Genomic DNA, 14,159 nt, shown 5'->3' on the forward strand with positions numbered 1-14,159 from the left:
GCCCTGACCCGCACCGCCCGCCCGCCTCCATTTTCTAGTCGAGCCCAAAGACGTCCAGGCCGGAGGAAGCGGCCGCCCCTTTTTTCGCGACCCCTCCGCCGCAGCGGCGGCCTCGCTCCCTTTCTCCTCCCGTCCCGGTGCTCCTCCGGTTGCCTCCCTCACTCACCGCGGGGAGGGGATGGGGGATCTCGCCGCCGCCGCGGGTCTCAGCCTAGCCGAGCCGCCATTTCCTCCTCGCAACCGCTCCGGAGCGCTGGGCGGGGGCGCTCCTCCCCCGCTACCATAGAAAACAAGATGGCGGCCAACGGCAGCCTAGAGCGCCTCGCTTTGCGCACGGCTCCCGGAGGACTTTGCGCGGGCGTTGGCTCCGCCCCCCGGCCGGGCGCCACGCGCTCCCTAACGGCGCGGCGGGAAGGGCGCGGCGGCGGCGACCGCCTCAGACCGGGGATTCTCGTCCCCTCCGGCTCCAGGGGAGGCCGAGCCCTTCCCGACACGGCTACCCGCGGAGTCCCCGTCCCGTCGGCTCTAGGCCGCCGCACGCTGCCGTCCTGCGGCCGCTGAGGAAAGAGGGAGGTGGGCAGTGCCGGTCACCTCAGGGCTTCCTCTGCGGTCGAGTGCTGTGGGATCAACAATGCCTGCTCCCGGTTTTCATATCAAAAATACGAGGTGGTCTTACCTCACAGGAACCGCAGTTTTAGTCATTATTCGCGAGGTTGCAAGCGCCAAAGCAAAACGGCACAGTAGCGGTGCTAAATACTGTTTTACCCAGTGACTTCCCTCACAGGAAAAATATGGCTTTGTCACAGGTTTAACATGGCAGAGGAGCTCGCCTGCTGACTGCAGGCCCAGCTGCCCCCATCAGCTATGCTCCCCACCTGTGCTTATTCCACTGGGGATTTCTTTTGTTTTCCCTATTCTACTCCACCTGTTTTAGAAAATCAAATAGCAATTGCTGTGGTGATGCTTTCCTCTGGCTCCAGGTTATGGAAGTGAAGCGATCACCACATCAACTCATCCACCACATGGAGGCTTCCCAGTAAACACCCTTTAAAAATGGTTAGGTTACTCAAAAAGCTCTCCAGGACCCAAGCTACTGTAAATTATTACAGAGAGTTAACTCCCAGTTACAGGTTTTGTTCCTCCTATGAGTGTTTGTGGTATTAGCAACCAAAAGCATCTTGCAGGCACCGGGGGGTCCCACAGTTTATGGTCAGACCCACAAAGCCATGCAGGCACTCCTGACCTGGACACCTGAAGAGTCTTTTAGGCACCTGGAAATGTGAGTTTTGCCTCTTTGGTTGACCCTGATCCTGCACATTTTTTCCTCGTGTTGATAAAATTGATTCCAGTTGGATTCCTGATAGGTGCAGTGTTTACTAAGATGGATTCAGGAATGAAAACATGAGGAAACATAAAAACATACTTAGCATTAATTCTATAGAATTATAGGATTCTCTTGAGTATTTTGATTACACCTTTTAGAAGTCTACATTCTGTACACAAGACCTTTGGTTGTAAAAGCTCAGAATAATGTTGAAAAAGCTACTATTAGCTTTTTGCCTGATAACATAGTCAGCCTCTTTCTCCACCTGTAAAACTGGGCAGCATTAATACTTACTTCACACAGGAACACCAAGAGGTAAAAAAAAAAACCCCAACAGATTCCTGTGCAAAAGTACAAGACACCATGATTAAAGGCAAGCAGAATTTTAATTTTTTGTTCTGCAACTACAGCACCACAATAAATCAAAAGCATGTGGAAGGGAAATACCTTATGATTTGGTAGATGAAGCCGCACTGTGATTTATGCCCTGGGAAAAGCTAATAACATGTTGTTAATGGACAAATTTAGCATCTAAGGAGTGCTCAAACCCAGGAATTGCACACCAAGGGAAGGGAACATGCAAAAGAAGGAATTGTGCACCCACAGTGACCGGGGGATGCCTGCAACGGGGGATCCAGCAGTGAAACAGGTATTAAATTCCTCTTTTACACATTTGGCAAGAGGCTGACACCATCTCAACCTAACAGCCATTCACTTCGCACACCCAGTGAGCGCCATCTAAGGCACAGTACACTTCCAGCCCACAAAACCCTACAGCTTGGTGTTAAAGTCAGAGTATCTGCCTCTGCTGACTAAACACCTGTGTCACCTTCACTTCAACGGTACCATCAGCACCTCTGTTCTTTCCCTGCCTCATTCCCTTCTTAATCCTTTTGTTGTTAGAGCCTGATTTCCTTTAATTTGGGAAATTTACTCCCGGGTTACTGGTCTGAACCTGCATTGTCCTGGCAGCACATAGAGAATTTTTTGGTATCTACAGAACAGGAATTTTGTTTCATTTTAGGCCTCCTGTCATATAACGTGGTCATAGTTTCTAACTGGTTTGAGCTGAAAATACTGCTGGGAAATCCTAGCAGAGACTAATGACTATCAGTCAGTGTCTAAAACAGTCTAATAAGCACCTTACCTGTCTCTCCTTCTTAAATACCAGAGAAGCTTATGCTAAGATATTTACAAATCCCTCGGCACTAACTCTCCTTAAAACTTTTTTCCACTGCTTTCCAGAACCTTTCTGGCTATCAGGCAGTCGGTATGCCCAGACTTTCCTCTGCAGCTGATACATCTTTATTTGTTTATCCCTTAGGTTTCCCTAATTATTCTTTTTTTTAAACTCTGTGTGTCTTCAAATTGGCTTGACTTGTATTTGTAGTGTCTCACACAAGGGTCTTCAGGTGTGACCCATAAAACTACAATTTGTGACAGGCACTAAGGCATCACCTTCGTGTTGCACTGAGATGGGGTCCCCAGATTTGGGGTGTCACTTCTGCTCTCACCCACCTTTCCCTCCACCAAGAGAGCAACCTTTTCCAGTGTTTGAAGATGCAAAGCCCTTAAATATAAAACTTACTTTATGTTTACCCCTTCTCTCAGTTCTTCCTCACTGAATGTTTTGGCGAGCCCATTTCAGGTAAAAAACAGAGGCAGAGTTAGGCCATGAAGAGAATAGAGGTGAATGCAAATGAGCAAGTTATCTTCCCCTCCTCCATCTCTGGTGTGGTTTTTTTTAACAGATAATTAATAATTTTAAGTCAGGAGAGACTGATTTCTGTCAGCTGTGCTCCAGTTTTACCTTTTGATGTGGAAAAAGGCCTCTTTTCCTTGGAGTTCAGCACTTCTCTCGGAATAGCTAAGTCCGGTGTCAAGGTAGTGATTCTTCTGGGTCCTTGATTCTCCAAGGCTCCTGACAGTTCCTTTTCCATAAAGACTAGATGAACACAGAGAAATACTTTACTGAGCGTTGATCATATTCACAGAAATAAAGCAATCCCCTTCCCTACCAGCTGACAGAAACTTCCAGGTGTTTTTTTCCCCTCCAATTCTAGGTAAACTCTCTCCCTTTCCCTGCAATGTATAGCCTTTTTTTTTTTTTTTCCCCAGGGATTTTTGTGACTTCAGTTTGGGATTCACTGCACTCAACTCCAAATATCAGTCATCAAAATATCTCTTTGCGATTAGGATTTATCAAATCCCGATCCATGTAAAAATTCTACAAACTGCACTGAATTACAGTTATTATATATTTCTTTTCATCTCAATTTTGTAGTCTTTCCCAAAAAATCCAACTTTTCATGTTATTACTGTCCTCATTACTGGAAGATTCTTGGAGGACTGTGGCATGTTGAAGGCACAGAATAATTTCCTGAGAAAAAAGTAGTTTGTTTCTATGTATTTTAACCCAACTTTGGAGTCACAGAAGTACCCTGCAAGGTTTTTTTCCCTGAGTAGTAAAAGAAAGGTTTGGTTCCAACTTGGGGAGAGCATGAGGGTTTTTAACAGAAGTCAGGCTTTAGTGCTAGAAGAGAGGGAATGATGTCGGAAGCTTTTGCCCTGAGTTGCTCCACAGCTTTGTATCTTTCTACTCCTCCCCTAATTTTGCAAGGTTTAACAAATGAAAGCCAAACAAGTTTGCTATTTCCAAATCCTTGAGTATCCCAGGCTGCGAAGCGCAGGGAACTTAAGTGTTCTCTTCATCGAAGACAGCAGCAGGTCTTATACATGGGATAATTAAACATTTATTCAGTGAGGTACAAATTAAAAAGAGGGGACTGCAGAAAGCGACAAGGTAGCTTTCTATCAGGAAAAAGTTAGTATAAAATATGTGTCATTTATTACTTAAGATACTGCTCACTCCCCCAAAAAAGCAGAGTTTTCATTGCACCCACAACATTAGCAGGGAAAAAAAGGCCTGTATCGAGATAAAGGAATAATACTTTTCTAATTTTTTTTTTATATACTTTGGATTTTATCACATTGAGCTAGTGCTGCCATGATGCCATTTCACCAAATAAAAACAATTCATGCATTAGAAGGTCGCTTTTCTTTCCAGTCTCAATAAGGAAATGCTTCAACAGTAGTATTGCAAGTCTGTTTGTTGCAACTGCAGCGGCTGTAAAGCCTCTTCTCCCAAATGAAAGCTCAGTTTCTAACAAGGTTTGACTTTGCCAGAGGCACCAAAAAACTAGGGAAAGGATACGAAAGGAAAAAAAGACAAGAACACTGTGATATTCTGCACAGAAAAATTAAAAAAAACCACTTTTTTGTTAACATTACAGGCAGAAAAAATGCCAACTCCTAAAAATATTAAAAAAAACCAACAAAACAAAGCATTTTTCACAAGTCAAACCACCACTCAGGTGGGCCTTTAGCCCAGTTTTACTTTTCTGTGGCTCAGGGACAATAAAGGGGGGAAAAAGGGAAATTTCTGTTGCAGTTGGTTGAACACCCCAATCCATGACAACAGGGGCATCAGCGCCACGCAGCCCCTCACACCTACTTTAGCTGAGTTATTGACTATGTTATTTTACTTATTAGAGAGCAATTAGGTCTATTCTTTGTTCTTTACCTGCAAATAGCAACGGTGGGATAAATGACACCCCGTTGCCGTCTCTCTGCTTGGGGGGCGCTTCCCTCTCCAGAAGAGCCCCCAAACCCTCCCGGGGGGCGGCACCTTCCTCCCCTCCCTCTTTATGGGAGTCTCCCGAGAAACTCCTCCTGTCGGGGAGGAGCCGGCGAGAACCGGGAGAGCCCAGGGAGATTCCCAAGGCTACCGGTTCAAACAGAGAGTCGGAACGTTGATACTTCCCAATGAGTCAAATTCATTGGGAATTAACAGTCATTGTTAATTAACAAGTCATTGACTTTTTAGATTGCAGCCCGAGGAAGAGCCCTCTCCAGTCCATAGGAACACGCTGAACCTTTCTCTGTCACGGGGCTAACGACTAATGGCATGTATTACTAAATATTTGAACTTATTTGTTCCAAACTCAGCATTGTTTATATAAAACCGGAGGGGTTTTTTTTTTGGGGGGAAATAAGTTAAAATAATAAATTATTGATTACATTGTAGATTTTCCCAGTTTCGACGTAGGGACAACTGGAATGAAAGTGAGCTTTGGGAGCCGCGCTTTATGACCCAGTTACAAAACCAATAACCACGGGATGGTTTGGGTGGGAAAGTGCCTTAAATCTCCTCCAGTTCCACTCCCTGCCCCGGGCAGGGACATCCTCGCTGCACCGGGTGTTGCAAAGCCCCTGAAAAAACGAGTGACTGGATCCATATCATAGAATCATAGAATGGTTTGGGTTGGAAGGGACCTTAAAGATCATCGAGTTCCAACCCCAACCCCCTGGATACCTCCACTAGAGCAGGTTGCTCAAAGCCCCATCCAGCCTGGCCTTAAACACTTCCAGGGATGGGGCAGCCACAGCTTCTCTGGGCAACCTGTTCCAGTGCCTCACCTCCCTCACAGAAAAGAATTTCTTCCTAATATCTAATCTAAATCTCCCCTCTTCCAATTTAAAACCATTACCCCTTGTCCTGTCACTACAGTTCCTGACAGAGTCCCTCTCCGGCTCTCCTGTGGGCTCCCTTCAGACCCCCAGTCTGTGTAAGTAAAATCCTCATTTTTGAGGAATATAATCTGCAACGCGTCAGAATTTATACCTCTTAAGGCCATTTAAACACCCAAACGGCAGCGTTGCCTCAGCCGTGACCCCGCAGGCCCGGCGGTGGCGGGTCGGGAGCTCTCCTCAGCTCTCCTCCACCGTCCGCAGCCCGGCCTACCAACAGCAGCAGGAACCGGCACAACTATGCACCCATATACCTACAGCGGGCCCTTCTCCCTCCCGTTGTCCCGACGGATGGGCTCCTGCTGGGGCCGGGCCCTTCTCCCTCCCGTTGTCCCGACGGATGGGCTCCTGCCGGGGGCCGGGCCCGATCCCCGCGGCGGTCCACCCCGCGCCGTCTCTATGGTGCCGGCTCCCCGCTGGAGGGCCGCACCGGCGCGGGCAGGCGTACGCTCTGGCCCGAGGGCCGCCTCTATGGTTGCGTGTTCTCGCCTTTCCCCGGGCGCTGATTGGTCGGGAGGACGGTTCTCGCGAGACCCGCGCGCCAGCGGCCTGGCGGAGGCGGCGGAGGGGCCCGGGTTCGTGCGTCGGAGCCGGCAGCGCCGCGCGCTCGGTAAGATGGCGCCGGCGGACCCGCACCTTCCCTCAGGGGACGGGGGCTGGCGGGGCCCTTCCACTGGCCTGGCGGGCCGGCCCGTTGTCCGCCGCTGCGGGCGGTGGGGAGGCGCCGGGCCTGCGGCGAGCAGGGCCGAGCGCTTCGGTGGCCCGGGCCCCGCGGAGGGCCGGGTCGGGTCGGGGGCGGGCGGGGGAAGGTCGCGGTGCCCCGGCGGGTGGGGTCCGCGCGGGGGTCGGGCCGCTGCAGCTCGTTGTGGCGGGAGCGCCCCGTTCCCCCGCGCCTCGTGGTTGGGACCGGCGTGAACGCGGGGCCGGGGACCGATCGGCCCCTCAGGCGGCCCCGGGCTGAGCCCGCCTCCCGTTGCCCGGCTTCCGCGGGCTCGGCGGGGCTTTGGCCGTAGTTTAGAGGGAGAAAAACCTGTTGGAAAGGGGCCGGCGCTGGGAAGGCGCGCTGTCGCTCGTGTTTGTCCGAGAGGGGTGGCGGTTGCCTGTTGCTGCTGTTGTCGCCGCCTCTCCTCCCCCTTTCCCTGCCCCCGTGAGCGTGACTTAAAGGTAGAAATGATTAAATGCCGGCTTTAGCAAGGCGCTTTGCTCCCAAATCTGAAAAAAAAAAAAAATATAGTCGAGAAAAATAGTAGGAGATCCCACTTCAGTAGTGTTGACATGTTGATAGTACTTTTAGGGACCGCGAAGCTAAGCTAGTTTCTTTTCGTTGTACATTGGGTAACATATCACGTACAGTTTTGTAGCTATACAGTACCTGGAGCTGCCCCGTCTAAGTGTTGGTGAAAACTTTAAAGCAACTATTGTTTATGTAGGCTCTGCTTTAAGGGTTTATTACATTTTTTCTGGCTAGCTGTCAAACTGTTTGTTTCACTTGTGTCACTGTGTGATGCTGTGTGTCCTGTCTAACTTGTAAACAAGATTTATTTGGAGTAGATTTAAGAGTAACTACAAGAAAGATGGTATTTGAATTTTTTTTCGCTCTTACAATTGATGAAAGCAGCTTTAGAGACTGGCTAGGAGATGTTAAAGAGTGCAGGAGAAAAATGTAAAATTGTGGTTTGAGATAAAAGGGTCTCTTTCGGATTAATAATTTAAAAGATCTCATAAAAAAGGTACAAAGATGGTAGTAATGCAGTGCTTATACACATTAAACTAATTTACTTCTTGAATCATGTTAAATGAGATGCTTTTCTTTTCTTGTAGTAAGAGTCCAGGATGAGTTATGCAGAAAAACCTGACGAAATCACAAAAGATGAATGGATGGAAAAACTTAATAACTTGCATATCCAGAGAGCAGACATGAACCGCCTTATCATGAACTACCTTGTTACAGGTAAAAATAAGTAGTAATGCTAGGAGGTTCTTAAATGCATGTTGCTTATTTTATCGAGACAGACAGTTTTGGCTAGAATATGCTCTAGATGGAGTGAAATTAAGGGCTTTAAGGACTTAGTGATTGCTGGTGGGTTCTCTTAGCAAGGTACAACTGCTCTCGTGTTCTCTTAAGTGGGAACTGACAGATTGAGAGACAGAGAAGTTACCATGCGATAGAAGTGACGTTACTAACCTTAGCTCTTCTCCAAAAAGATGTAGAAAATAAAGTATTTTCTGGAATGCTGTTGACAAACATGGCCCACTTCTGTATAATGTCCTTTTTTTGTGCCATTAAAACAGAGTTCAAGATCTGTTGCAGTTGTTAAATAGCACTCTGAAATCCACACAGAACAGCTGTCAGAAGCAAGTTTTAACTAGAAAGATAAACTGTAAAAGGGCACTCTTGTCAAAATATTTTGAGACCCAAAATATTAACCCCTTCAGCACGTAGCCTAACTTTATACTTGGAACAATCAAAATCCCTTGGAAATTGTCCCTAGTAATTACGTTGCATACCAGCACAGTAAGCTCTTCTAGGGCGGAGGCATCCATATCCGATCTACACCCCTGTTTACATTGGTGTGTAGGTGAAGCCTCTGGGGTGAAGGAAGAGCATCTTAGTGGCATAAATCATTTTTGTGTGTTTGAAAGCGTGACTTAGGATTTAAAATAGCTTTATAACTTAAAAAAAGAAGTAGTGTTAGTACGAGAAAGCAAAATTCATTTTCTGTTTCTTCTTGGTAAAGCTGCAAGGTGTGTGTAAACAGATTGGGGGGCTGGAGGGAGAAGCAAAACCATGCAAATTTTGGAAAATCCCCTTTTGGAATAAGTATGCTGCTCTACTTAAATAGAAAACAAGCTTTCGAGTTTAGAGTTATCAGACTACAAGTTGCATGTATCCTTAGAGAATGAGGGCACTTGAGTTCAGAATGAATTAAGATGCCTGTTGGATAAACACCTATTAAAATAAGAATTTTTCAGAATTTCACACTTAATCTTTAAACCGCCGAAATGCACAAGCAATACTTAAATCTTTCAATTTAAACTGATACTTTTTAAAGTGTTTCATACAGGTAAAATGTTTCTATTTCAGAGGGCTTTAAGGAAGCGGCAGAGAAATTTCGAATGGAGTCTGGAATTGAACCCAGTGTTGATTTAGAGACTCTCGACGAAAGAATAAAAATCCGAGAAATGATCTTGAAAGGACAGATTCAAGAAGCCATTGCATTAATAAACAGCCTCCATCCAGAATTGTTAGATACAAACAGATATCTTTACTTTCATTTGCAGGTAAGGACAGGTGACAAACTTTATTTTTGTTTTAGAGGTTGCGGAGAGACGGGAAAAAGTAGTGCAGGTTTTATGAGTGTTGGGAAGTTTGTGACTGAACATGGATGTTTGTTCTTGGCATCGTTTTGTAGCGATGGGAAACTTTGTGGTGTGGTGGCATCACATACAATTAGTAACATTAAAAACTTCCGCAGCAGCGGCCTGTCATTTAACAACTTCCAATTACTGTTACTCTGAATTTCTGGTAGTTCCTTTAGCAACACATCTTTTCAAAACCTGTTAATCAAAAGCGTCAGGTTACCTTTTTCTGTAGATTTTCGTAGACGAGTCCGCTGCTCCTTGTCTCACACATTGAGAAGAACTGACCTCAAACTGTCAAATTATGGATTAGCATTTGTCTCAAATTGCACACTAATGTCTGAAGATTACAGTCTTGAAAAACTGAAGATTTGTTAATTTGTTTAGCTAATATTGCTTTGTCTTTCTTATGTAGCAGCAGCATTTGATTGAACTGATTCGGCAGCGTGAGACAGAAGCGGCTCTGGAATTTGCTCAGACCCAATTAGCAGAACAAGGGGAGGAGAGCAGGGAATGCCTGACAGAAATGGAGCGTACGCTGGCTTTGCTCGCCTTTGATAATCCCGAAGAATCACCATTTGGAGATTTGCTTAACATGATGCAGCGACAGAAGGTAGTCCTTTCGCGAAAGGAAACTGATGCCTTTTATTCGTATGTAGTGAAAATGGTCTCCAAATATTTTTTTAAATGTTTAGAAAAAAATCTATATAGTGGTATGCAAAAGAACACAAGTATTTCTTAAGATTCAAAGCAAAAAGCTGTTAATGTGTTCAGCTACTTGGCTCTTGTCCTTGTTTTCCCCAGGCTCGTAGTTTATGAAGCTTTGTCCTGACTGTGTTCTGAGGAATTAGCGCACTAGATGTGATGTTCTCAATGTCTGGATGGCACTAGCAGTATTAATCATCAGAGAACCATTACTGAACTCCAGTATTTCTTTTCCAGGTATGGAGCGAGGTTAATCAAGCTGTTCTAGACTATGAAAATCGTGAATCAACACCCAAGTTGGCAAAATTACTGAAACTACTACTGTGGGCTCAGAATGAGCTGGACCAGAAGAAAGTGAAATATCCCAAAATGACAGACCTCAGCAAGGGGACGATCGAAGAACCCAAGTAAAATGTGTGCAGATGGACATCAAACAATCTTAGTACTGCACAGTATACGTTTATATCAGTCTGTGACTGAAATATTTTTACTACAGTACAGCACTCAATTCAGATTTTTCAATGAACATCTAATTTGAAGGGAGAAAAGTCCCTTTTAAATGCTGCAAAAACTGCATTGAAAGGCGCTGTATCTCTTTGAAAGTCTGACTTAGGCTATGCACTATAATACATTTTTAAAAAAAAACAATTAAACAGGACAGGAAAAATAGCATTTTTAAAAGTACAGAACTCAAGCTTTCTAATTGGCTACTGATGCCTAGTTTAGTGGCCAGTGAGTTAATACGGAGTTATATTGGCAACTATTCAGTTAAGTTTAACTGTCTCCTGTTTGAAATGTGTATATAGAACAGTGAATATTTTCTACCTTTAAGTTATAGCCAGATATACATTCCCCTTAAAAGTAACTGGTCAAGTTTTCATCTATAAACTTTGCAGTAAGGTCAACCTTTCGCTTAGGAAATAGTGTACAAACTTGTAAATCATAATTTAAGGACTTTTTTTTTTTTTTCTTCTTCCTTGTTTCTGACTTTTTGGTGCTTTATATGGTGAGAGCTATGTTCATAATGGATCAGTGACCCATCTTTTCAGGAGGAGTATTGTTGGAAATAAGGGTGGTTTTTCTTCCTTAATTTTCACGAATGACCAAAACGGCCCCCAGAGGCACTTGAAGGTTTTTGTTAACAGGGGCCTTTTCCCCCCCCGGATATTAAATTTGCAGCTGTAGATGCTGCAGTGATTCCACTAAAGCTTTGAAGGCTACTGGATGTTTGTAAGCTGAAAGACAGGCTTGTGTTAGGAAATCAAGTGCGGGGGAAGAGATGCTCATTGAAGCCTCTGATGCATCATCTTGTGCAGGATCTGCCTTTACGCTTCGCTGAATAAGAGTCGTAATTTTAGAGCTACTTGGGCTGTTTTTATGCCTTGAGCTGAGCAGAGCAGGGCTGTCTAAATCCAGAAATTTCCTTTTTTCTCAATTCTTCCGTACCTTTCTGAAGAGATGCTGTTCATCTTCACCTGTATTTGTTTACTGACTGTCCTCACTCCACTTAGGATTATAGTTTTAATGTTTTACATGTGAAGTCCAGACTTTCAAGTCAACAAATGGTGATCTTCTGGGTATGGGATGTTCTGGTCGACTTAATTTTGCAGCACTGTCCACTGGTGTATACCCAGCGGTAGGAAGCACTAATCTTGCCAAATCAATCTCAAGATTTTTTTTGGTCCGTATATCAAGTTATTACAGATTTGCTCAATGAAAACCGAGCTGGTGGGTGAAATAGCTTGACATCATGAGACGCTGGCAGTTGTCACACCGGTCCCATACTGTACATAATCTAGTCTTGTATGGTAGATATTACCCTGTAGAATGAAACTTAGGTTTTCACTTAATTTTACTGGAATACTTACGCATTAAACTGTATAAAGCTTTGCAGATACACCTGACTTACGGAAACTAACAAAACCTGTTACTGATTGCATTACTGTGAACACTGTTTACTTGTGTAGCTATTTTTTGGGGGGGTATGGGAGGGTGGGAACCGTTGTTTGTTAAGCAGCTATTAGAGATGCGGAGCGCCAAGGTTAAGCTAGATGATGGATATCACAAAACTATTTGTTCACATTTATTCCTGATGGTTCTGTTCTTCACTTTGAGGCGTTTGTGGTATGGAGGTCTTAAAGTTTATACGTAACAAACAAGCTATTAGTAGCCCCCCCGCCAACTACAGCAGGGGTCTGGCTTTCCTTCACCCAGGCTGGTTATTCTAACACCAAACTTTTAACAGTTGTGGGTTATTTTTATTTTTTATTTTTTTTTGGCTTTTTCCAGTCGGTTGATGTCTAAAAACCATGTATAACTTTTAGTTTGTGAGAAACTGTATGGTTAATGTAACTTTGTTTAATAACAAACTGCAGAAAACAAAAACTGGAATAGCTCTAATTTCTTCATATAGAACTGATCAGCTTTTCCTCTCTTCTGATGCTTGTGGTGTTAAATCTCAGCTAAAGCTTCTCCCGGATGAAGTGGCAAGTGGTGCGTTTTTGTGGCATGAACTAGCATTTTTCTCCATGAGAAATGCAGTATTACAGTCCTGGTTGAGAAGTTCACTGTATTTCTAGAACGCTACATTAATTTCGTAGAGTATTTGGGCAAAGATTGAGCATAGATTACTTGAATTTTCACTAGCTTGGTTTTTTTGGGTTTGTTGTTTTTTTTTTTTCCATTAAAAAATAAACATGTTTTTTAAGGGGTTTAATACAAAATTAGTATAGCTCTATTTCACTTTGTTTTTATGAACATGCCACGTTGATAAGCAGCTTTAATCTGTAAAGTTTTTGGTAACTGCAAGAAAATATTCGAAAGCTATGCATTTTAGAGAAAGCATAAAGGTAGTGATAATGGTACTTCTAAGGATCTTTATATTAGTGTATATAAAATAGTTTGCATATACAAATATAATATATAATCTGTTTGAAATATTCTTGAATGGTAGGGGCTGTGAAACATATTATAATTTATGGAAATATTGTACACAGTAAACAGACCTCTCAGTACACGAATGAACTTTTGTCATATGCATGAGAAATGTCTTATTTGGTGACTACTAATGAATGGGATTTTGTTAACCCATTTTTGTTAGATAACCACTTTAACAAATACTATTAAATGCCACTTTGATCAGTTTGCTTTAGTGTAAAAAGACATATTTTGTTCCACTTAATTTAGAACAATAATGAAAATAACTTTTGTAAGAAGGTTTGTTCCAAACTCAATGGTGGCAAACAAATCTGGTAATTAAAAGTACACTACGCTCATTCCTCCCCGGGCCTTTCCTCTTTTGGAAGCAAATAAGATTATTTGTTTTTTATATTAATGCCATGGACACAAAGCAGTTGGGTTGGAAAATAACGTGTCTTTTATGCCTCTGCAGCAAGGCTGAAAATTCCGGTGTGTTTTGATTGGGCTACGAATCTCTGCCCTTTTCCCAAACCTCCCGCAGAACCGTCGTCTTCGCCGTGACCGCGTTTCTTTTCTGCCTGACCTGTGGGAGCTGAGCTGAGCTGTGGCTGCTTCTGTTGTACAACGGAGTGGTGTCTGAAGGGTGGGGGACAACGGGTTTCCGTGAAGATGAAGTAACTGGTGGTACTTTCTGAGAAACACTCACTGAACTGTTTAATTTTATAGAGCTGGAAAAACAGAGGCTGCTGCGCAGAAACCAACAGCCGAATTTTAAAGTAAAGCATTTCCTCTCCAGAGTTTTGAAGAGGCAAACACATATGGCTTGAAAGCAGGTGAAGTACCTCTCGCTCTTTAAGATGATTTCATTGAAACGCTTTCAGCTCCTTCCACCCACATGAAAAGAAAAATTGAAATGAACGTGGAGAGCACTTATGTAGCATTTGAGATGTGTGGAATTACCTGGAAAGAATTCTGTCTCCTTCCTGCTCCTTGTACGTGTAGGGGAAGCCATTACATTGTTCTAGGATGATTTTACTGTTTTTCATTTGTAAAATTCATGCTTTGTACACCTGAGTATAAGCTTAAAAGCATTACTTAAAAAAAAATCCTTGACTAGTAGATGAGTGTTGCTTGACTTATTTCAAACCACTTTTTGTCCGAGTCCGTTACAAAGCTTACTAAATTGAGTTGGAGCGTGATCCCTCTCTGTCTCATCTTCACGGGTAACGGGGCCTCCCCCTGTCAAAGAGCCTTGAGATAC

General features: G+C 43.9%; 2 protein-coding genes across 2 annotated transcripts in view; one reads left to right on the forward strand and one right to left on the reverse strand.

Moving 5' to 3' along the window:
- The window catches only part of DIDO1 (death inducer-obliterator 1), a 55,326-nt gene extending 52,077 nt beyond the window's left edge, over positions 1-3,249 (reverse strand). Inside the window, exons 1-2 of the mRNA XM_074157755.1 lie at positions 3,135-3,249; positions 2,725-2,730 (exon numbers count right to left, since the gene is read on the reverse strand). The gene's annotated coding sequence lies outside the window, so the exon portion shown is untranslated. The remainder of the gene's footprint in view (positions 1-2,724; positions 2,731-3,134) is intronic.
- Positions 3,250-6,450: 3,201 nt separating this feature from the next.
- Positions 6,451-13,253, forward strand: GID8 (GID complex subunit 8 homolog). Its single transcript, XM_074157369.1, has 5 exons — positions 6,451-6,524; positions 7,736-7,865; positions 9,000-9,196; positions 9,690-9,887; positions 10,217-13,253. Exons 2-5 carry the CDS (start codon positions 7,748-7,750, stop codon positions 10,388-10,390), a joined length of 687 nt encoding a protein of 228 aa, XP_074013470.1. The 5' UTR covers positions 6,451-6,524; positions 7,736-7,747; the 3' UTR covers positions 10,391-13,253.
- The last annotated feature ends 906 nt before the right edge of the window (positions 13,254-14,159 follow it).

This window comes from Numenius arquata, chromosome 12, assembly GCF_964106895.1.
Source record: "Numenius arquata chromosome 12, bNumArq3.hap1.1, whole genome shotgun sequence".
Lineage (NCBI taxonomy): Eukaryota > Metazoa > Chordata > Aves > Charadriiformes > Scolopacidae > Numenius > Numenius arquata.

Excerpts from the sequence above, each read along its gene's own strand:
- GID8 (XM_074157369.1), top strand. The coding sequence starts at position 7,748 with ATGAGTTATGCAGAAAAACCTGACGAAATCACAAAAGATGAATGGATG. Across the intron at positions 7,866-8,999 it reads CATGAACTACCTTGTTACAG|AGGGCTTTAAGGAAGCGGCA; the intron begins GTAAAAATAAGT and ends TTTCTATTTCAG. Across the intron at positions 9,197-9,689 it reads ATCTTTACTTTCATTTGCAG|CAGCAGCATTTGATTGAACT; the intron begins GTAAGGACAGGT and ends TTTCTTATGTAG.